Genomic DNA, 22,632 nt, shown 5'->3' on the forward strand with positions numbered 1-22,632 from the left:
GATTTTGAATGCAAAAATTTATACTAAAACTAACTTGGTTTATTTATCCAAATTTCTACTAAATCCATGAATTAAATTCCAGCTAAGTCGTCCTACGTCAGTGCCCCAACCCCCACTCCCCCCGCCGATGGTAGTTACTACAACGTGGCAGATAGGTATCTCTCCTACCCCCCACCATTAGATTTCCAAAACCCTCCGCCAATACCTACCCACCCGCATCTCCAACACACCCTCACTCCGGCCACGCCCCCTCTGCCGTCCAATGGCTCGCTATTACGTCATCCGCGTCACGTCCCGCCCCCTGACGTGCTGCACAACACCAGTCAGAACGCGCAGATTCTGCAGGCGCAGACGCTGGCCCAAAAGAGGGAACTGAGTAGTTTCGGTAACGGTTACGGGGTGAACGAACAGGAGGGGCATCTTGTCTGAGACAGGGGGGGCGTCGACATTTTGTACGTTTTGTAAAATAGTGTTCAGTGCACAAGTGTCGCGACAGACTAATTTATTTATGAGCTCAAAAGTTGCCGGATGGGGCGACGTTGTTCGTACTGATTTTGTTACTTGTTTAAGTTGAGTGAAGAAATTGCGGCGTCGCCGGATTGAAAGACTAAAAGGAAAAGATGTTTTGCCATAATATGTTTCGCCCAATACTACATGCGTATCATACAATAATATGTTTTGAGTGCTAAAGTTGCGTTTTGGAACTTTAATTCTCTGAAATGGTATAAAATTGAAGATTTTCCTCGAATGCAATTTCAAATTTTCTGGTTTACATGATATTTTTTTCCCAAAATGAACTGCCCATTTTGTCGATTTTAATCGATAATTGAATATATTTATTCACTTTACTTGTGGTCAATTTGTTTCTCTGACAAATATGTGGCTAACTGATAATCAGTTGTTGAAATATAAAACGTATTTATGTGATCTTTAGATAGTTAATAAATTTTAGTAAATAATACGTTATTTTTGCAAACGATAATAAGTAACGGTTTTATTAAGTAAGAAAATGATAATATTGCTCGTTTCATGAATTAACATAATATTGTTAATGTGTTTATTGTAAATAACTGTTTTTTTGTACATAACCATTTCAACCGCGTTTTATACATATTAAAAATCTCATTATTAATTATTAACTAGTCCAATGGAACAACCAAAGTATTTTTTAGTTCGTCTTTTATTAAGTGACTTCGTTTATTTTTTAGTTTTTCCTCCTCCGCTGCAGGCAGAATGTAAATAATTCATTTTAGCTATTTTTCGTACTTATTGCCTTTAATTTAATTCTTGTCTATATTATTTTGTATTATAGTAAAACTTTTTTATTATTATCATTATTATTATTTTAAGTCGATAATAAATGTTTTTTTTTTCTTTATTAGCTTTTTTATTCAGCATCGGACAAATAGGGTATAATAAAATGCAGTGAATCATAGAGATTTATTATTAAAATGGAAACATTTTTGTTGGAAACTAATAGTTACGGCATTTTTTTTCGTATACAGGGCAAAACACAAAACTTAAAAATTAGAACTCCCTGTAAATAATAATAAGCTTATTAAGAAACATGAACCTTCCATTTCTGCCAAATCGTTCGTTATTTATTGGTAAAAATGTAAAAAGTGCCTTTAAAAAGTTTTGTAAAAATATCGCGTCTACTTGTTGTAAAATAGTGAATAATATGGGCTTTTATACCTAAAAAAACTAAAAAAGAAGTAAATATTTTTAGTAAATTCAAAGATATTTGCTTTTTGGTTTTTAAACTAATTCTTAATTAAAATAATCTAAGATGTGTACCCGTCGAGACTGATGACTATATATTTGGATCCACGATTCAACATCAAAATAAAATCAAAAAAGCTTAAAGGAAATACTCAAAGGTCCAAATAACACAAGAACGCGAAAAAATCTAAAATAATTTTAAAATTTTGTATAAACGACTTGATTTTTTAAATATTTATCGTATTGTAAATAGTGTCAAAAACAATCTAAAGTAATCTGTGTCTATAAATTTACAAAACTTGCCTGATACAGGCCTATGAGGGTCAAGCTAGCATTTGGATCCAGAAATAAAACGGACGAGCAAATGCTGATTGACTTTGATCGAATCTTTTTTAAATAATTGTTACGATAACAATAAAGAATGAATGCTCATTGTAAAAAATGTTAAAATGTCCAGTCAATAAAAACTTGTATGTATGTTTATCTTCATACTACTATTGTTAAAAATCTACGAATTATAATATGCAGAAAATCTAGTGGTTTGTTTTTGTTCGATTTCCCATGAAAACAGCCCTTACTAGCAGCAGTATCAATGTTAAAATGGAATTATTATTCTAAATCAGCAGCATTAGCAGAATCAACGATTGCAGTAATTCAATCTCAACTTAACTTGCAAAACGAGGCGACATTCGATTCCGGCTCGAAGGAGCCAAAAATGGCGCGTTTCGACGATGATAGTGGAACTCAGAGATTTATAAAACGTTCAACCACGAACTTGCACCCTTCTGGTAGCAGTCTCAAGGACACTGTTCGATGCATTAAAAAATAACCAACACGTGGCAAAAAATGATATTAGAAGAAACGAGGAATTTACGTGAGTGATGAGGCAAAGCGAGCAAGAAGCCACTTTCGAGACGAGGGGGCTAGATGCCCCAAAAAACTGTGTCTGATCTCATACTTAAACGTAAACATAAACATGACAAAAACGCTCCACGGCAGATACCGATGTTGTCAGGTTCATGCATAAATAAAATGGTAATTGAAGACTGCTGCAACAAAGGGATATGGGATATCTACATTTTTAACAATTTTACAGGAAGCGATAATACTTATATGTACATATTGTAATTGCTGCTTTAAAATAGCCTAAACAACTATGTAAGAATGTTGTAAACAAATATGATAGATAATTCTGCAAAAAAATACCTTTTTTTTGTCAATTTTAGCAAATATGATTTTTTTACATGCAGATACGTCTTTTTTGTCACCAACAGGAAAAACCGCATGGTACGCTCGTTTAAAATTTATGTTCTCCATAACCAAAGTATATTATCGAAATTTATTTCACATACATTTTTTGGAAAAAGTACAAAAAACAAAACCTCAAAAACAGTTTATAAAAGAATATCATTCGAAATCATCGGTTTCTTCTCTACTTATTTCATCTGACCACAGGGACGTATAGTATGCGATCTGCCTGGGAAACATATTTCTTAGCTAATTACATTTTCATATTTTGCCTTTTTGAGTGGAAGAGGACCAGAATACGAGATCTTTTTTTGGAATATTGGATATTCTGTAGGTTTTTTTTGTATAGCAAAATAATTGAAAACGATAAAATTGCATCATGAACTACTCCTTATGATTTTTTTATGGTGAGAAGAATATTTTTAAAAAATTTATTAGGAAATTTTCTTTTTTTTTGGCAACACAGATATATCTTTTTTCTAAGATACATTTTTGTCGCGCCAAACAGAAAATAGGCGTTTAAGTTTAAGCGCCGCGACCCTAAGTTCTTTTGCAACACGCACCTCTTTGTTACACCAAATGATACAGATCAGCTGTTAAGCCAAGACACTGTAGCTTTCACATTTTGTTTTAAAATTGCAGATACCTCTTTTCTGTAGCAGGGTCTTCAATTTCTTGGCTAAATTAAAGCAAGACTGCGTTTGCAAAGGCAGGACAAAAGTTCACTTAATTTTATTGGGTGAGGAATTGCAATGAGAATATTGTTAGATTTTGTTTAAATTGTCGATAGATGTAAGATATGCAGATGTACGAGGGACCCTGGCTAAATCAACGCAAAACTGCTCTATTTCTTCCAAATTACAATTCAATTTTAATCCAGGTTTGATAATCAGGTATCCTGTTTTTCCCCGGAAAATCGAACGTTGGCATTTTAACGCTGAAAGTTTTCCTAAATCCTGAATCTAAAGTGAACTCAAATAAAAGTGTAAATTTCCTGGCTAAACATGTACATATGTACGCAACACTGTCTTCCTCTTCAGAGCTTCAATTGAATTTCAGTCCCAATTTCATTGTCAATTTTTAAATTTATTGAACGAATTCAAATTCACTAATTTATTCCGGTAACAGAAAAAACACAATCTAAAAATGATAAATATAAAAATTTCCTGACTGAACCAATGAAAAAATTATTTTTCCGAAGTTTCAATTAAATCTCAATCCTGATTTCATCGTCAATTCTCGAATTTAAAAGAAAGTCAGAAGTTGGCAGATATTTCATAATATCTGAGGGGCTGCTACCTAAAAGTACAGATAAAATTGAAAATTTCCGGACTCCGAACGAATGCAAAAACGCTGCGTTTCTCTTTAAAGTTTGAATTAAATCTCAATCCGGATGTTCTCTTCTTTAATTTCAAGCAAAATGGGAAGTTGGTAGGTATTCCATCACGAAGGATAGTCAATATCCTTCTGAGGCCCGAGCACTTGTCTCTTCAATTTTCTTTTTTTCGATTCCCAATGCAAATTGAGTCCGTTGAAATGGACACTGGGAGGATTATTACGCAAAATTATTTGAAAAAAATAGACAGAAATATAGAAGAAAAGATTCATCTTTACAATAAGTTTTAGTTTTACGCTTGAAACTGCACCTAAACTAACCCAGAAGTGCACATAAATTGGAAATTTCCTAATGCAAAAATTGCTTTTTTTTCAAAGTTTCTAATCAACTTCTATGTGGATTTCATTGAGAATTCATGAATTCCTTGAAGGGAAACCGGAAGTTGATATTTTAGCTTTGAGGGTCCTGCAAGTGCAGACAAAATTGTAAATTTTCGTTGAACTAATGTAAAACTTACTTTTGTCTTTAATGCTTCGATCCCCTTTCAATCTTGATTTCGTTACTATATAATTTTAGAATTTCTTTGAAGGAAAATCGGAAATTTGTGTTTCAGTCGTGACGATAAGAAACCTGAAGTAACCTAAATTAACTTAAGTTTGGGTGGCTTTTTCAGAATTTCGAAAACCCAAGGAGAAACTTGAAAGATCTTTTGCCCTTCTAACCCCCAAAACTGGCCGCACTGCCTTATTTGGGATCCACTATGTGATGCCTCTTCATTAGCCAACATCGACACTCTCTTATGACTTATAACCGTGACATTTTAAAGTAATGTCGATCCACTTTTTATTCTAATGCAATTAGCCATCGTCGCCCCCTTTTTGCGATGTGTCACCAACAAATCCAAAGCAAATAAATAATTAAACAATCAAAATGCGTCTCACTATTTCGAACGCCATTAAGGCGCTTTTTAACCTTTTAAAGCACTCAGGTAATTGGCCGCAATGGTCAGCTAAGAATCTTCATTAGATCATTCTGATCAATTAATTATTTAGTTTAATTTTGTGTTGGCTAACGTTTAAGTCTGTTTAAATTCGCAGTTGGGTAAATTTCATGTCAATTAGCCGGTTTAAGTGCCAGGAAATATTTGGGTTGAGTCAGGAATTTGGGCTGTTAAGGTCGTTTTGGTAACTTGAAAGCTCTCAAAGGTGCATTTGTCATTTTAGTCTTTTATGGTGATTGCATAGTGAAGAAGCGCTATCTGCTTGCCTTGCGACACATCAAGTGACTTCACAGTAATTTTCTTATATCCGTTCATATTATTCATTACTAAAGTTATGGCATTCTTATTGCCACAGATGGAAGCTGCACTCCGATAGAATCTAACATAAAATCAAGATCAAATTAACATTATTTATTAACAATTAACTATTTATTGCGAGGCAAACAATTTTTTGTATCAGAGTTTCTCAAATATGATGGCTATTTAGAATTGCAGTATAGACGCATGGTTCGTGTCTCTGTGCAAAAGCAAATCATCTGACCATAAATGGGCTATAATGACCGCATAAATATATAATGAAAATTATCATCAGGTAATCTGTAGCATTGCGCACTTTATACGAGTGCGTATAAAACCGCTTAAAAGGAAAGCGCATCTCAGATAAAGCCATTATTTCCACATTCGCTAAGGTTAGAAATATAGTTCATGGTTCCTATAAGGTAATTCGGCACAAAGTAAGAAATGGAGAATTTTTGAGTTCAAAACCAAATTGATATTCCCAAAAACAAACGTCCTCTTCGATGATAAAAATTAATATATAATTAACTACAATCCGACCAATTATCGCAGATGTCGAAGGTGTCCCCTATCCCCAGCGCGACTTTTTCTGGTTAACACAATGGGGACCTTGACAGAGGCGCAAGGTCTCGGAAAATTTGTTCGGCGGCAGCATTGAATAATTAATATCGAAATTAAGCATCGATCAGTTCAACGACTCATATTATGATCATTTAAATATCGCACCCTTGAGGCCAAATTTGCACCCGCTGAAGGGCGAAAGTCCCTACTTAAACGCGGAAGATCAATTCGGTATATATTAACAAAATTGTGGTAGTAGAAGCATTTCTGGAGGTACATTTCGACTGAAGCGTTAATAAAATTATGCATTTATTAGTACTAATCACAGTTCTAAACCTCAGCTTCCTTGAGGCTGTAAATAACTGTAAGTTGTTAAGCTTAATTAAAACTAATCTAACTCGAAGGAACTTAGTTGCAGATGTGTCATGTGGCCTTATTGGGAACTTCAGGAAATCAAAAATTGTAGGAGGACAAGAGGCCCTCAAGTCCGAATTTCCCTGGATGGTTTCCATCACTAGGAGAGGAAACCATTTTTGCGGTGGTACGCTTATTAACAGGAACCACGTTTTAACTGCTGCCCATTGTTTGTGCACGTAAGAACTTGTAACGTCCTCCATCATCAACATAATAATGTTTTTCTCATTTAGGGGGTCTGGTCATATAGACTACGTAGCTCCAAAAAGCATCAAAATCACCATTTCTCAGCACGATTTGACCAAACAAGACTATGGAGCATATGAAATGGAAGTCAAAGGGATCGTAGTTCACCCTGGATATCAATGCAATAACGTCAAAGATGATATTGCAATTCTGGAGCTGGAAAGGCCGGTTTTATGGACTGAAAGGTCTCAACAAATTTAGTTTTAACCAAAAGTTTGACTTTAACAGGATTTTTTTAGTGCCGCTCCAGCCTGTCTTCCAACAGAAAACCTGGAAAAAGTCTATTCGCAGTTTCACGATAGTTCAGCTACAGTTGCAGGATGGGGATGGACTAATGAGCAAAGAGGCAACGGTAACAGCAAAACTCGAATCTTCAGAAACTTGAATAAATGATTTAATTTGTAGGGCAAAGATCCAGTATCCTTCGGAAAGCCAAAGTACAGGTAATCGAGACTGAAAAGTGTAGAAGTTGGTATAAATCTCAGGGAAAAAAGACTAGAATCCAGGAAACGCAGATTTGCGCCGGACATGAACAGGGAGGCATCGATGCCTGCTGGGTATGAAAATTTCTGTAATTTTTTTTTTGCAAAAAAAGGAAAAAAAATTTTTTTAGGCTGACAGTGGCGGTCCACTAATGGTGGAAACGGACACCCAAAATCAAATGATGGTGGTAGGGGTTGTTTCCACTGGAATAGGGTGTGCCAGGCCGTACCTCCCAGGAATATATACTAGAGTCTCGGAATATATTCCTTGGATAAGGGAGGTTGTTCAATGAGAAACTCTAAAATGAGAAGAGGAGACTGAATTTTGGAAAATTGTCTAGTCAGTTTGTGATTATTTATAAATATTGTCATTGTCAGTAGGAAGTGTACATAGATAATAAAATAAAAAATAATTATCGATGTTTCGAATTGTAATAATTAACTTAGGTAAAGGATGATTAAAAAGAGTTGTTCACTGTTTTGCAGTGTTCGGTGCGGTAAAGAATAACTTTCGGCACTTGTTAAATACGTAACTATTACAAATTTTTAGAAACAAAACCTGATTCTGTAGATTATAGCAATTTCAATGAAGCGAACTATAAAACGCTTTGAACAGAAATAAAAGTTGTTCCTAAAAACTCTGCTCCTGAATTTCTATAACTTCCCTTCAAGGCTCTATATTCAGTTAATAATTCCAGACCTTAACAACCCGAAAGTGGCTTTACAAATTTCGGCAACGAGCCCTGATTCCGTAAACTACAGCAGTTGCAATGAAGCAAATTACAATTAGAAGCGTGTAAGAAGATTAGCGTTCAGTTATCGGCGATTTTAAAGAACTAGTTCTAATACTCTAATCCGGACTAATTGCTCTCTATTTTACCCACCGGAAAATGACTTTACAATCAGTGAAAATGTATCCTGATTTTGTAAATTGCAAGAGTTTTAATGAACCAATTTATGTCAATAAAAATAAAATAAGTTTCTAAATAAGTTCGATTTTAATAAATTCTGTAACGTTCCTTAGAGGCTCTATGTTCATCTCATGACTGGATTTTAACGGCTTAAAAATGAATTTATTGGTTTTGGAAATAAATCTTGGCTCCGTAAATTGGTCTTCACTGTTCTCAACTGAGGTTAGTCAAACCTCAGTTGAGGTCAATGAAGGAGCTCACCTCAACTCCGTCACTGACGTCAGTTGTTGACCAACATCTCCAAAATTAGATCCTATAACGTATTTTTGGTCAATTTTGAAGCCTGGATCGTCAATAACTCGGGAACTTATCTCAATAGAAAAGCAGCACCAATGCAATATTTGCAATTCTTGCCCGTACTACAACAGACCAATCCATTTTTTCTCATCTCATTGCGTTTAATAAAAATGGATCTTCTTGATGCAACACGCAATATATGGTATGCACAGGGTTATTTGCTCAGGACAAGAATGGTACGGTCAATGTCTTCGAATGTGTCGCATATATTCATTTGCTCAAATGTCAGGTTCTGTAATCGACTCAGGAATTCTCTAATTACATAGAATATGTGTTAATTTGTTATTTGGTGCAATTATTGTTTGATTTTACGTCCAACTCGATTTACAGCTTAAGATTTGCAATCGGTGACATCTACCATTTTTTTCCGATGATTATTTGAAGAAAATAACGAAGTCACGTCTTGCACGTGGCTCTTGGGCCCGTTTCGTAAGGATTTACGTTCTGCAACTATACCTAAACTGTCTCAAATACGAGAAAATAAATCTTACATGCACATCGTGATTCGGTATTAGCCAACTGCATCGACAGCATTGATGCGTCTTTTCAATCGATTTAGGAATCGATAGGTATTGGAGCAAGGTCACAGTACATGATTCAGGTAGCTCATGAGTTCGAGTTTACACTGTACCCTAGACAACGTTTCACTGAGGAATCATGATTAGAAAACCGAAATCTACTATTATAGAGGAGAAAGAGCGGCAAAGTAAAAAATAGAAAAAATGGTGTGTTTGGTGTGTAGATGGGCCCTTGCGAATCATATAATCCTCAACCTTTGATTGGAAAAAATGCCTCGTAAATGGATGGGAATTGAGCGGCTTCAATTTAACGATCATATCAGACGATTATTGTCCTAGATCACAACCATTGTCGTAGTTTGGATGTATTCGATGAATGAGCTAATAAGAAATCTTTTCTTCTATGTCAGAAACGCATAGTTCACATAGTTTTAAGTTTCGTAAGCCTCCACTTAACATAGATTCATGACAAAAAAATCAATTTAAACATTTTATTCGCCTTTTAGGAGCGACGTCATTGTCATCAAATATGTGGAATTATGTTGGGAATGCGTAACCAAATTAGGGCATTTTTATGAAACTCCTATGGCGGACGTATTATGTTAATATTTATATTCACACCATACCACAGAATATGGCAGAAATCCTACTTACCTGATTATATTGAATTAACTTAGAATCAACATTCTCTGACATTGGCTCTAGCCCATATTTGCTCTGGATACGAAAAGTATGAGCGCTATATACAGAGCGTTATGGCCGGGAAAAATTCTGAGAACGGCACTCGAAATTTTCAAGATTCTACTCAAACGGTCTAGGTACCTGTTGGTTTTATAAGCAAGCTGAAATGAAAGAAAAGGAATGATTAGGAAGAGGAATAATGGAAAACTGTAAAATGTTAAAATGGAATTTATGGAATGTGGAAAAAGGTTGGATAAGACTTAACTAAATAAGCTATAATACCAGTTCATACATAAGTTCAAATTAAGAAAAATTCCAGAAAATTAAATTCGTGTTCAAAATAAAAAATATTAAAAAAATCCATTTCATGTTTCTCCGAATGCAAAAATTATAGAAATTGCGCTTCACGTTCAGGTAAAAATTGTAATTCATGTAAGTTCGAGTTAAGCCAAATTCAAAAACTTGTAATTCATATGTCTTCGGATAGGCAAGTTCTAAAAATTTCACTTCAGCTTATCTCGAATTGGGTGAACTCAAAGTAATTGCTTAATGTCTCTACGGACGCAAGAATTGTCCTTCAGGGAAATTTGAGTCAATAGCGAAATAAAAAAAATCCATGTGATTCCTGATGTAAAAATTCCCCAAAGTGTTCTTAAAGTAGGTTTAAGTTAAATGAAACCCATTGACAAGAGACATAAACAAATTCTTTAAAAATATCTCTTTTTTAATCTTAATTTCAATTCTCCAATCTTGTGTGTTCTTTGCCCATCAATCTCCAAACCTTCAACAATTTTGACCCGCACTAAACCGCACAATCACACACAAAGAACTCGAAGCCAATTTCATCTGTATCGGCGCATCGCGGTATCCTTCACACATCACATTGCCAAAGGGGCCGAATTCCCCCTCACCTTTTACCTTGCGAAGAAATTGTTGCACAAAAAAAATCTAATCGAAATTCATGATAGTGAATCACGCCGAGTTTCGTATAAAAGACGATCGCATCTTCCGAAGATTCATTCAGCAGTTGACAGCTCTTCAGTTTTCATCTGGTGTTCAAAACAACAATCAGAGTTGCTCATGATATAGTCGCATCATATATCATAAAGCGTTTTTGTTAGTTTATATTAAGTAAAGAAGTTTTAATTTTAGTGGAAAATTTGCTGGAAATCTAGTCAAAATGTTAAAGGTAAGTAGCGATTTTTTATTAAATTTATTAAATGTTAACTCTGTCTTTAAGAAAGAAAACCAAGAAATACTATATGAGCTGAAGAAAATAATAAGACAAAGTTCTATATTTTTTCCTCTTTTCTCCATTGTATTTTTCATAATAATTTCTAGCTTATTTGTTGTTTACTCCTGGCATGGACCGCGCTTGCAAGGCCAGAAGCACCCCTAAACGGATACCTCCCCCCTAACGGGAACGGAAGTAAGTGTCGACCCTTTCTCCATTTCATCAAAACTCGTTTATTTATTTCATACAGACGGCAACGGATTTAACGGTAACGGCAATGGAAATGGAAATGGTAACGGTTACCCAAATGGTAATGGTAACGGTAATGGTAACGGCAATGGTTATTCTAATGGTAATGGTTAGTAGAGAAAAATTTTTTTAAATCTTGTTTTAAGTGTGTTAGTGTTACTAGGAAATGGTAATGGCAATGGTAATGGTTACGATACCGACAGCGATCAAGTGCCCGGATCAAGCTACTTACCTCCAAATGGAAATGGTAACGGCAATGGAAATGGAATCATTCCAGTGTACGGAGTACCCAATGGAAACGGAAATGGCAATGGTAACAAAAAATATAAATTTTTGAATTATCTTTTAAAAAATGAACTATAGGCCGCAATGGAAATGGAAATGGAAATGGCAATGGTAATGGTAACGGCAATGGCAACGGTAATGGGATAAGACCAGTGTACGGGCCTCCCAGAAATGGCAATGGTAATGGCAATGGAAACGGAAATGGTAACGGAAGGCCTGCACCAAGATACGGACCTCCCAGGAATGGTAATGGAAATGGTAATGGAAACGGTAATGGAAACGGAAATGGAAATGGAAATGGCTACAGCAATGGAAATGGTAATTCTTCATTACTCTTCCCAAATATTATTCGAATATTATTTCCTTCAGGCAACGGCAATGGCCGTATTACTCCAGTCTATGGACCCCCAAGAAACGGAAACGGAAATGGTAACGGTAATGGCAACGGCATTGTCCCAGTATATGGTCCACCAAGGAACGGTAATGGAAACGGTAACGGCAATGGAAATGGAAACGGTAACGGTAACGGAAACGGAATCATCCCAGTATATGGACCCCCCAATGGAAACGGTAACGGAAATGGCAACGGCAATGGAAATGGCAACGGTAATGGCAATGGAAATGGCAACGGAGATGAAGGAGTAACTGTGAGGAAAACTAAATTACACATATGTAATATAATCTCATCAAAACATTATTCAGGAGCCCGCACAATACCAATTCCAATACGATGTAAACGACCCCGAATCTGGAAACGAATTTGGTCACAAAGAAGAAAGAGATGGAGAATTCACTAATGGAGAATACTACGTAGTGCTTCCCGATGGAAGGAGACAAATTGTGACTTATGAAGTAGACTCGTGGGGCTACAAACCCACCATCACTTATGAAGGTACTTGAGTCCAAAAGCTTTAAAAATTCACTTAAAAAATATTGTTTCCTTATTGATTCAGGTGAAGCCAATGGTAATGGTAATGGTAACGGTAATGGTAACGGAAATGGAAATGGAAACGGTAATGGCAACGGTTATCCAGTAAACGGTAACAAAGTCTCACTGAATGTAATTTAATAATGTGTGAATTAAATTTTGATCTAGGTAACGGAGGTTACGAATACAACGGTAACGGTAACGGCAATGGAAATGGTTACAATGGCAACGGCTCCAATGGTAATGGAAACGGATACAATGGCAACGGCAATGGAAACGGTTACAATGGCAACGGCAATGGAAACGGTTACAATGGCAACGGGAACGGTTACAACGGAAATGGAAACGGAAATGGGTACAATGGAAATGGCAATGGGAATGGTAATGGAAACGGTAACGGAAATGGGAATGGATACCCCAATGGCAATGGCAACGGTAATGGATACCCTAACGGCAACGGTAACGGCAACGGTTACTACTGATTGTAACAATTTTACAAGATTTATAATGAAACTCGCTCAATTATCGAGTTTATGTGATCAAGAGCGCTGACAAATATGTAAGTAGTAAATTGAAATGAAGACCAAATTTACAAATTTTGCTTGACTAAGTTTGATGTATTTGTTAGGGCTCTCGGGATTTCCCAAATGCCAAAATAATTTATTAGAATATCTTAGAATTTAGCCCTTTAATGGGGCTATAGGCCATGTATCTTATTCATTAGGGTAGGTTTTGCTATCCTCCTCCATAATTGTATTATCATTAAGTAATTATTTATTAATCATCTATGAATGTAAGTCTAGTTTATATTAGAACTGATGACGACTGCTATGTATAAAGGAATTGATTCTTGGAGATGTCATTTATATGTACATTGTGTATATAGTCCATGTATTTATTTGAAATAAAGTTTTCAACGAAATTTTCCTTGTTTCCATTTTTGATAATTCAAGTAATTATGCGCAATATAATAGATAATCTAAAACACAACAAGTCAATTGTTATCAGCAGCGTGACACAACTGATAACAAAGCAATTTTCCAATGCTATTATTAATTGCCCACAATGGATTCAGTGGCATAGGTGAGCTGGGCGGGTGTGCTATAGTAACAATAAAATGTTTAAATTTGTGGAAAACGCCTATTTATCCATGCAAGAGAGGGAGACAGAGAAGAAAGTCGAGTTACAGGCAAGTTCATCTTTAAAAATTTCTAGAACTTGTCATTTTACCATTTTTCAGAAAGCCAAGCAGCTTAACGAAAATTTGAAAAGCAAGCTAAAGGATTTAGAAGACGAGAACAAGGAGTTGAGGAAAAAATTTACTGATAATGAAATTGATATGATAACTCGGAAGAATGACATGAACAACTTGCTGGAGACGCTTCAGAAGGAGAGGAGAGCTGCTTTGGAGGAATCTCAGAGACTGCAGATATGCAGGGAGCAAATAGATGCCGTAACACATATTATTCTCTCAATTTTACAAGCCAAAATTCACTCACTCTGTCCGACTCTAGATTAATAGCTATGTTGAGGAACTTAAGCCCATCAAAGAACAGCTCAATTTCAAACAAAATGTCACGGAATGTTTGCACGATCTCTTCATAAAAACCAAACTGAGGATAGCGGAGAGCGATGATGTTTTACAAGAACTTCATGATTATCTTACTCAGTTGGAATACGATATTGAAAAAACTAGAGATTTGCAGGGACATGGTTTAGGGCATTGGCAGGATGAATTTTTAGCTGCAAGGTGAAAATTTGTAATTAAAAATAAGGGAATAAGGGCCAATACATCAAGCTTCTGTTAACGTTGTCAGAAAGATAGTTATTTTCATACAAACGGCGTAATCTGAGCAGAAAATTGGTCAAATTCCTCATTTCCACAGAAATATTCTTTTTAATAAGCTCACCAGGATACTGATAAATTGGCCCTAAAAATATATTTTTTTAGGCTGAGGGAAGCTGATGTTATTCTAGAATTTGATAAACTGAAGCGGGAAATTGCTACCATTAAAAACGAACTTGAAGAAAACATTTTAGTTAATTGATTATGTCTACTTAGAAAATTTTAAACTAAAACTTCAATTTAAGATCCAAGAAGCATATCGAACATTCCACAACTCCCCTGAAAGCTCAAAATCTAAAGATTCTTTATCTCTAGCGCAACATCAACAGACTTTATTGGAGGAAGAAATCACAGTTACTCACACTGTAGAGCTTCAAAATGAGGTTGATTTTCTGAGACACCAGGCACATTGTTCATACATAACAATTTTCAAATTTCTACAACTCCCGTTTTAGGTGAAGAAATTAGAAGACCAAAAAAAAGACTGCGAAGAAAAAATCAAAATCAACGAAGAAACAAAAGTACACCTCAATGAGGTCAGACGAAGCATTTGGTTAAGGGAGTTCGAGACCAATCAGAAAACTGAGACTTTAAAAGAAAAATATGGGAAATTGGCAAGTAGAATTTCTCAGGAATTGAGGAAAGTGCAAGGGAATATTGCAAATAAAGACCTGGACATAGCGAAAATTGAAGAAGAGATAAAAGGAATGGAAAAATTGGTAACAGGGCATTAATAATCTTAATTTGTGATGTGATGAAGGTCATTATTTAGAATCAGTCTATGGAAACGGATTTGAAGAATCAAGACAGTGATGATGCAGTTGTGAAGTTGGAGAGGAAAAGGAGTGAGCTAGAAAAAGAGGTAAAATATATAAAATTTGGAAGACATTAATTCTTTTTGATTTTGAATACTAATCTTTGGAACAATTTTAACATGTTCTGTTAACTTATTTTCCATCATTGATTTCCCATCTTCTCTTTCAGATAGACAGATTAAAAAAAACTTGAATGAAATCTCGTTAGCAGCTCCAAAACACAGTTTTAACCTTCAATGCCATTCCGAACAAGAAAATTTCTATTTAACACCCCCATAGACCTAAGACACATTATTTTATGCTATCTAATATATGAGATTATGACCAAAGTACGCCATTAATAATTTGAAAGCTCTAACAAGAACCTGAGGCTTTTGTTCCTAAAGTTTAGGCATTCCAAAAATGAGCCTCGCTCCTCTATTCGTCGATGACCGATTTCTCTTTCCCCCTCAATCACGTCATCCTTACTACGCATGTAGATTTTTTATGTAAAAATATCATAAAATGTAGAAATTCTATCAAAATATAAGATTTTTCTGGATCTTTTGGTGACAGAAAATGATTACAGTTAATAAAAAGATTTCTCAGTTTCGTAGAGGAAAGAATATTCAAACATAATCCCACTAAAAGTGGTATTATGTTTACCTAAATGGAATTATTTTCATGACAATCTAACAGTTCTAAATAAGATACCAGGCTAATTTAAGTTTTTAGCTTACTATGTTATAGAAATATTAATTTGTAGGTTCTGGTAATATTCTTCAGTTAAATTTAGTCCCTTAGGAGATTCTTTTCCTATTGCAGTTTTGTTCAATAGTTTCAGCACCAAAAGAAGAATTAATAATGCATAAAGTAAAAATATTCTAAAATCAAAAATATTTTCTGATTTTAATACATAATACTTTTCTATCCTGATACAATTTTTAAATGAATATTCCAATGAGACTTATATATGTTGTACTACATGTAAGGACTTAATTTGTATACATTATTTTATACTGTTTTTACAATGCATTATTTTAAATCGTAGAAAAGGCTGCAGAATTTTACGGATTTCTTGATAGTTTGGTGACTGAAATTTATAGTAGCTAAGATGACTTGATAACTTGAAGCAAGGTTTAAAGCTAAATCATCTGAAAAAAACTGAACTACAATAAGAAGCTGAAAAAATGCTAAAATTAAAGCAGAACGTGTAATATGTGTAACAGAAGGGAGAAGCTTACTTAATAATAAATTCCTGAGACCTGACATCCTAACATTTATAACATTTACAAAAATAAGATGTCGAGAATTTATTTTTATACATTCTTTAATTGTTTTCTGATAAAATCTCTTAAATTGTAAAAAAATATTTTTGAAGATTTTTTTAACAATTTGGTAACTGAAAAGTATAGTCGAGGAGAGATTTTCACATTCATGCTCAATATGTAATTTATAATTTTAGCACGTTCTGGTACTCCTACTTACGTATATTTAATATACCCACTTTTACTATTGATACTGACGAGTTGTTACGGGGCAAACTTATAATAAAAATATTATAATAAAGAAAAGTATGCTTCTTTCATATAAAAAAAAAAATGCTCCATAAACATTGACAACAGATTCAAAGTATACATATTACGATTTCAAGAATATTGTTTTAGGTTTACCACCAAATGGCTATGTATTCCCTTTGAAATCAATAAGCAACAATTTTTTTTCAAAACATTTGTTTTTATTGCTCAAAACATAAAAATACATCATTCCTCACTATCTATAATCACATATATGTAGCTACAAAAAACAAAAAAAATGCAAAAACTCCTCACATTTATTGGTTTTTCGCCTCTCCTTGCTGCCCCTTCTGCTCCACACTTTTCAAAGGTCCAGTCAAAGAAATCGGGATCTGTTTGCTCTCAATTTGTTTACCTTCCGGTTTCTTAGGAGCTGAAATGCTCAACACCCCGTCACTGGATAGTCTAGATTGGACCTTATGGGCATCCACATCATCCGGCAGGACATACCTCCTCACAAAATGCCTGGATATGAACCCATGCTCATCCTGCTTCTCCTCGTGCTTTCCCTCCACTATCACGGTGTTATCACCTTCCAATTTCACAGTGATTTCCTCAGGTTTGAACTGCTGGATGTCCACGTTGGCCTGGAACTGGTCTTTATCCACTTGGATAGAATTGTCCTTGTCTAAGGCAGCTATTTGGTTGAGGACGCTTCGCAGAGGGTGCAAAAGATCTTCTGGTTGTCGGAAAACGGAGATCCAGTTTTCGCGAGGACATGGGCGGGAGAAATCGTCGAATAGTAATGGAAGTAGGGCCATGTTTATGGTGATTTTGTAAATGTATTTGCTTAAAGTGTTCTGCGCTGGCTATAGCACGTACAGTAAGTCTGCTTGAGAGCGTTTAAATGCTAGTTCGTATTTATATGTGTGCGCAAATTGTCTAGAATCGTCTAGCTGAGAGTGGATTTTACTGAGGAGTGCGCTTATATTGCGTTTACATCTACACTAAACATACGTGGGCTAATTTTAAACTTATCATTTATTTTGCTGGTTGCTATCGTGTTTTTTCCAAGGTAAACTAGCCGGCCGGTATTTACATTGCGCTTTCGTGATAATTTGAGGCAAAATTGCAAATAAAAATAAGTCTGGTTTGATGATACATTTTCGCTGTTTTTGCTTTAGAAAATTCGAAAATTCTCTATATGAAAATCATGGGAAGAAATTTCTTGATAAAAATAATGAAGAGTTTAATACACATGTTGCAAAAAATCATAAATTGTTTATTAAATGCGTTTGTTTAACTGAGTGAAAAATAAGCCAGAGAAATAAAATAAACACCTCAATCGATCAAAACAACAGCAATAACCGATAGATATATATAAATAGTATTATATACGTATATATATGTACTATCGACCACAAAAGTGGCCGACCAGTTTCAAATCAAAATCGCTTGCGGTACTGTGGGTCGGATACCTTTTTTTGTCACACTTGACCTAGATTACTTTTTGTTGAATCCTCCTTTTTGTGTATATACATCAATATTTTGCACACAAACATGTATTACTAGCCCAATTTATTAAGACAATTTTATTTTTTTGTATTTTCTCAGTTCATCGTTAAGGCGTAGTGGCTCTGAATCTGAGCAAAGACATAAAAAGTAATGTAGTACTTTTGTACGAACAAGGGCGCAATATATCCGAAATTAGTCGTGAGATGAATATTATGGTACGTAATCACATTGTCTTTTTTCAATTAAGGTAACTTTATCACTGGCTTAAATTTGGAGACTTTTTTTGTTTATATTGTTACTTCTGGCAAGAATTTCATCTCGACTTGAGCGAAAAGTCTGTGAGACGTCGGCTGTGTTATACAGGGTGTTCCCAATTCGATGTGCTATTATTGTTATCTCTTAAACGGGAAGAGTTACAGGGTCGGTTAAATTGGAAAAAATGTGTCACATTTAATACTCTTCTAAGAACCGAAAACAATGTTGCAGAATGATTTTTAGTTTCTGAGTTACTGTAAAAAAACTAAAATTAGGTCTAATTTAATTTTCTAAATGAATTGATAACTAAAGGTTTTTCATCAAAATATTTAATACAAGAACTTCGTAGTTTTCTTATGTCTACAAACCAGTAAATTTCAAAATTTTAAATGTTCCTTAGCTTTTGAGATAATGAGAACAACTTGAGTTTTTCAAATACGGACCAGTGCATGTTTCGGCGATTTTTAAAAGATCTTAATAACCCCTTTACAAGGATGTATCACAAGATAGAATTTTTTTATGTTTTAGTTTAAAAGAAGTAATTCTACATTTTTCTCTCAATAAGCTAGGCCGGTCTTGGAGGGCCAAGTAAAAAATGCAATTATTATACCTCGAAAATGTTATGCAGGCAAATGAATTATCAGTCTGTGACTTGAAATTTTCTCTTTTAACGTACGCATTACGAAAAACGTCGTTTATGTCATTTTTTGTTTAAAGAACTTTTGCGACATAGAAATCACTTGATTGTTAAGTGAGAGGTAGGAAACAGTCGGACTAATTAATTCCTAATTCCCAGCAAAATATTATTGTTAATAAAAGTCTTGAAGTTTAGTAAATTGTATTACAGTGTTTTGTAAATTGTTGGTCTTGTTTATAATTGAATTCAACATGTATTTTTTTTTGTTTTCATCTTAAACAATTATATAACCATATCAACTTTTACAATTTACAAAATTCAATGTTAATATAATGATGTTTTCATACAATTACTAACCGAATTGATTTATTTGAAATTATCCTGAAAATATTCCGGCAAACTTGGTATTCGATGTAAAATTCTAAGTTTATTCGCTCAACACAGCGTTTTTGTTGTGGATAATTTTTTTGTGAACTGATAAGGCGCCTTCGCCCGGAATACGCTTCAAGCGATTTTGAACCTTAACATGGTCGACCACTTTTGTGGCCGATAGTACATATGTAGGTGCTATACGTGACATCCAACACAATGTTGTTTTCAATACCGGGATATTATAGCACTTAGAGACTAAATTACAGGTCCATTTATAGCGTTACTGCTATGTGATAATGCGTAAAATAATTTTAATCCAGGACCGGACTAATAACAATAATAACTGGCCTCGCCAAGATATCCTTTAAGTTTTGCCTTTACTACACCACAATTTCCAGCATTTTTCATTTAAATTCGAAGTTTCGAAGAGAGCTATACGTTATCTACCTGAAAATACTTCTATTTTAATATGATATAAAGCACCAATCTGCATTGACACGTGCAGAGTAATATATTTGTACAGATACCTAAAGCATTTTTTGTCACCAACAAACAATGTCCTTGGCTTGTCTGATATCAGCAAAATTTATTTAATTTTCATTGCGATATGGGGCTATCAAGTGCTCAAAATAGATTGTTTTCCCGATAGCAAATTTAGAAACCATGGGGATGTACAATCTCCAATAAAAAAGGATAATTTAATTACAAATGAGCGATGTTGTTTTGACCTTCACTATTTCGATTTTCTCTAGAATTGGCCAGGCGTTGCGCGTGTACAGCCACAGGAATTGATTCAGAGAGTCTAGAATTTGATATTAGGTTATTTTTGGAGTTGTTTTATCACTCGTATCAAGGCTGATGTTGGCTGAATAATCAAGAGTAAATGATCTATAAAAAAAAAGGAGTGTTATGAATCGTTGTAGGTGTTTAAGTCAATATTTGGTTCTTTCTTCAATTTTGAAAAAATGTGAAAAATAAGTTTTTTTTCACTCTGGGAGGTTGGTTTAAAAGGATGTAAATGTAATCAGTGCTACAAGAAACAACTCCTGAATGTCAACCATCACATAAGCAGATCAACATGGAAGAAGTCAGTGCGTTTGCCAAACCTCGAGTTATCGAGCTGAGACTTTTCTGAATTTAATAACGCATTTCTAAAAAATTTCTCACATTCAAAAACTAGGCCCCATGATGAAGGGCAGAAAGTCTCCTAAACGTTTTTACTAGGAATCCGAAAACTCGATCACAACTACCGAAAAATTTAATATTTTAGGACATTCCAGGGTCTTGACCATCAACATAATTAGTAGACCTTACACGTGGGGTAATGCATAACAATTACCTGTATAAAAATGGACAAAATTACAAGGTCATGAATTTTATTAAGGCCATTATGACGCTCTAGGAAAGATATACTCATTTGTTGAACTCAAAAAGCTGAATATTCGCCATAATTATAACACCGACAAATTAGAATTTAATAAGGAATGATCCTTGCAAAGAAATCTGAAGTAGATGTTGAACTATCAGAGGCATGTCTTAGATTAATTCACCTTGTATCTGTTGTCAATCAGAATTTTTATAGCACAATCAACGAACTGCGTTTATGGTTCACTGTCTGGTGTTAGGCTCTTTTATATATGATAACTTTTGACTATAAAACTATGGAAAAAAATTGCACTCTTTTGGAATATTTTGAAAAATCTTAAATCTACAAATCTTGATCTTAACAGCTGCCTTTACGGCCCAGAAGTTCCTTTCAATTTCCATATAATCCTCAAACTGAGGTTCCATAGCTTCTCAATCAAACCTCCACCACCATTGCTCATACACAAAATCTGCCAGCCATATGTATTTTAATATCCAAAAATATTTATCCAAGCCGATATTTACTTTTAGCGTATCTCTGATATCAACGTCAACGTTAAGAACATTTTGGCTTCGGCTTCGAGATAATTGGCTTCAACTGTGTCATGTGATCCACAGTCCCGAAATCTTGTCGATACTGACCGCGAACGTTCCTACATTGCCCGTTCCCTGTATATATACGCATGGCGTCGACGCCTTAACGTAGTTTCAAGGCAAACGCGCACATAGCAAAATCGTGTTTCACTTACGTGTTAAAAGATAAACAATCATGTCTCTGTTGCCATATTTTCTAGATGATCCCATCACCTACTATCCTCATCGTCCATCCAGAATCCTGGACCAACAATTCGGGCTGGGCCTGGATATGGAGGACCTTCTGCAGCCTCTTCACTTGAACAATCGCCTCATCACCAGAACTCCTGCTGGATATCTTAGGAACTGGAGGGCAAATGCATCTGCTCAGGACGCTGGATCTACTGTCAGCTACGACAAAGACAAATTTCAGGCAAATTTGGACGTGCAGCAATTTAAGCCTGAGGAAATAACTGTTAAAGTAACCGGAGATAATGTGCTTACTATTGAGGGCAAACATGAGGAGAAGGCGGATGAGCATGGGTATATTTCCAGGCATTTTGTGAGGAGATATGTCTTGCCCAAGAATTATGATATTGGGAGAGTGGATTCCAAGTTGTCTTCTGATGGAGTGTTGACTATTAGTGCACCTATAATTGAAGCTAAGGCTGTGGAGCATAAGCCGATTCCAATTACTCAAACCGGAGAGCCCGCTAAGACTCAGCAGGTTGAGATGAAAAAATAAAGAGGTAGAGGAGGAGGATAACATGAGAGTTTTTGTATTGATGTAGGAATTGAGAATTCTTCAGTTTTGAGGACATTTATGTTACTATAACAGTTTAGTGATTTTTTACATAACACTTTCCTAGAACCAAATATACTGTAGAAATTTAAGTAGCTAACGTTTGATGTAGTTTCCTCTATGTTATACATATTAGCTTTTTTCTTAAATTAACAGGTTCATAATAATGTTTTGAATTATTTCTAATAATAAATATTTTTGAGAAAACAAAGTGTTTGGAATATACATATATTTTTGCCGAGAAAGATCGCTAGAACTGCAATTTCGTTCTTTCTAGCTTTTCTAAATTATTCATTTTTAGGATTGTACAACTTCAGACTTGTTACTGGTACCCCTATGGCATGGTTTTTATGTGAAAGAGCACCTCTTTCTCTAGACTTTTTTCTAGTCAAACATTGAGGTCCAGGAATGCTTAAAGCAATCAATGTCCAAATTTCCCAATAAAATATGTCTAAATTGGCAAAAATAGGATTTTCTAAATTAACGA

General features: G+C 34.9%; 7 protein-coding genes across 8 annotated transcripts in view; 6 read left to right on the top strand and 1 right to left on the bottom strand.

Moving 5' to 3' along the window:
• Nucleotides 1-2,258, top strand: part of sns (sticks and stones) — a 55,908-nt gene extending 53,650 nt beyond the window's left edge. For both annotated transcript variants that reach the window (XM_066401834.1, XM_066401843.1), the window contains exon 20: nucleotides 83-2,258. In XM_066401834.1, the coding sequence (XP_066257931.1) occupies nucleotides 83-429 (347 nt within the window). In that variant the 3' untranslated portion in view covers nucleotides 430-2,258. The remainder of the gene's footprint in view (nucleotides 1-82) is intronic.
• Nucleotides 1-22,632, top strand: part of LOC136416646 (retinaldehyde-binding protein 1-like) — a 47,603-nt gene that overhangs the window by 3,855 nt on the left and 21,116 nt on the right. The gene's annotated exons all lie outside the window — the stretch shown is intronic.
• LOC136418274 (clotting factor G beta subunit-like) lies at nucleotides 6,000-7,700 on the top strand. The gene is made up of 6 exons (XM_066404302.1): nucleotides 6,000-6,528; nucleotides 6,577-6,757; nucleotides 6,812-7,009; nucleotides 7,064-7,176; nucleotides 7,230-7,381; nucleotides 7,438-7,700. Exons 1-6 carry the CDS (start codon nucleotides 6,468-6,470, stop codon nucleotides 7,597-7,599), a joined length of 867 nt encoding a protein of 288 aa, XP_066260399.1. The 5' UTR covers nucleotides 6,000-6,467; the 3' UTR covers nucleotides 7,600-7,700.
• LOC136419245 (pro-resilin-like) lies at nucleotides 10,792-13,391 on the top strand. Its single transcript, XM_066405455.1, has 8 exons — nucleotides 10,792-10,962; nucleotides 11,115-11,202; nucleotides 11,258-11,347; nucleotides 11,420-11,569; nucleotides 11,620-12,188; nucleotides 12,244-12,433; nucleotides 12,495-12,530; nucleotides 12,638-13,391. Exons 1-8 carry the CDS (start codon nucleotides 10,954-10,956, stop codon nucleotides 12,949-12,951), a joined length of 1,446 nt encoding a protein of 481 aa, XP_066261552.1. The 5' UTR covers nucleotides 10,792-10,953; the 3' UTR covers nucleotides 12,952-13,391.
• Nucleotides 13,535-16,645, top strand: LOC136416622 (ecotropic viral integration site 5 ortholog-like). Its single transcript, XM_066401896.1, has 8 exons — nucleotides 13,535-13,662; nucleotides 13,714-13,922; nucleotides 13,984-14,219; nucleotides 14,421-14,508; nucleotides 14,561-14,719; nucleotides 14,771-15,034; nucleotides 15,088-15,177; nucleotides 15,300-16,645. The coding sequence occupies exons 1-8, from the start codon at nucleotides 13,587-13,589 to the stop codon at nucleotides 15,321-15,323; spliced, it is 1,146 nt and encodes a 381-aa protein (XP_066257993.1). The 5' UTR covers nucleotides 13,535-13,586; the 3' UTR covers nucleotides 15,324-16,645.
• Nucleotides 16,826-17,614, bottom strand: LOC136416698 (heat shock protein 27-like). The gene has a single exon (XM_066402007.1). The coding sequence runs from the start codon at nucleotides 17,445-17,447 to the stop codon at nucleotides 16,944-16,946; it is 504 nt and encodes a 167-aa protein (XP_066258104.1). The 5' UTR covers nucleotides 17,448-17,614; the 3' UTR covers nucleotides 16,826-16,943.
• Nucleotides 21,455-22,097, top strand: LOC136417476 (protein lethal(2)essential for life-like). Its single transcript, XM_066403181.1, has one exon. The coding sequence runs from the start codon at nucleotides 21,540-21,542 to the stop codon at nucleotides 22,086-22,088; it is 549 nt and encodes a 182-aa protein (XP_066259278.1). The 5' UTR covers nucleotides 21,455-21,539; the 3' UTR covers nucleotides 22,089-22,097.

The sequence above is a fragment of the Euwallacea similis genome, chromosome 2 (assembly GCF_039881205.1).
Source record: "Euwallacea similis isolate ESF13 chromosome 2, ESF131.1, whole genome shotgun sequence".
Lineage (NCBI taxonomy): Eukaryota > Metazoa > Arthropoda > Insecta > Coleoptera > Curculionidae > Euwallacea > Euwallacea similis.

Excerpts from the sequence above, each read along its gene's own strand:
- LOC136417476 (XM_066403181.1), top strand. The coding sequence starts at position 21,540 with ATGTCTCTGTTGCCATATTTTCTAGATGATCCCATCACCTACTATCCT.
- LOC136418274 (XM_066404302.1), top strand. The coding sequence starts at position 6,468 with ATGCATTTATTAGTACTAATCACAGTTCTAAACCTCAGCTTCCTTGAG. Across the intron at positions 6,758-6,811 it reads GCTGCCCATTGTTTGTGCAC|GGGGTCTGGTCATATAGACT; the intron begins GTAAGAACTTGT and ends TTTCTCATTTAG. Across the intron at positions 7,010-7,063 it reads CCGGTTTTATGGACTGAAAG|TGCCGCTCCAGCCTGTCTTC; the intron begins GTCTCAACAAAT and ends GGATTTTTTTAG.
- LOC136419245 (XM_066405455.1), top strand. Across the intron at positions 11,203-11,257 it reads CCCCCCTAACGGGAACGGAA|ACGGCAACGGATTTAACGGT; the intron begins GTAAGTGTCGAC and ends TATTTCATACAG. Across the intron at positions 11,348-11,419 it reads CGGTAATGGTAACGGCAATG|GAAATGGTAATGGCAATGGT; the intron begins GTTATTCTAATG and ends TAGTGTTACTAG.
- LOC136416622 (XM_066401896.1), top strand. The coding sequence starts at position 13,587 with ATGTTTAAATTTGTGGAAAACGCCTATTTATCCATGCAAGAGAGGGAG. Across the intron at positions 14,220-14,420 it reads GATGAATTTTTAGCTGCAAG|GCTGAGGGAAGCTGATGTTA; the intron begins GTGAAAATTTGT and ends ATATTTTTTTAG. Across the intron at positions 15,035-15,087 it reads TAAAAGGAATGGAAAAATTG|AATCAGTCTATGGAAACGGA; the intron begins GTAACAGGGCAT and ends GTCATTATTTAG.
- LOC136416698 (XM_066402007.1), bottom strand. The coding sequence starts at position 17,447 with ATGGCCCTACTTCCATTACTATTCGACGATTTCTCCCGCCCATGTCCT.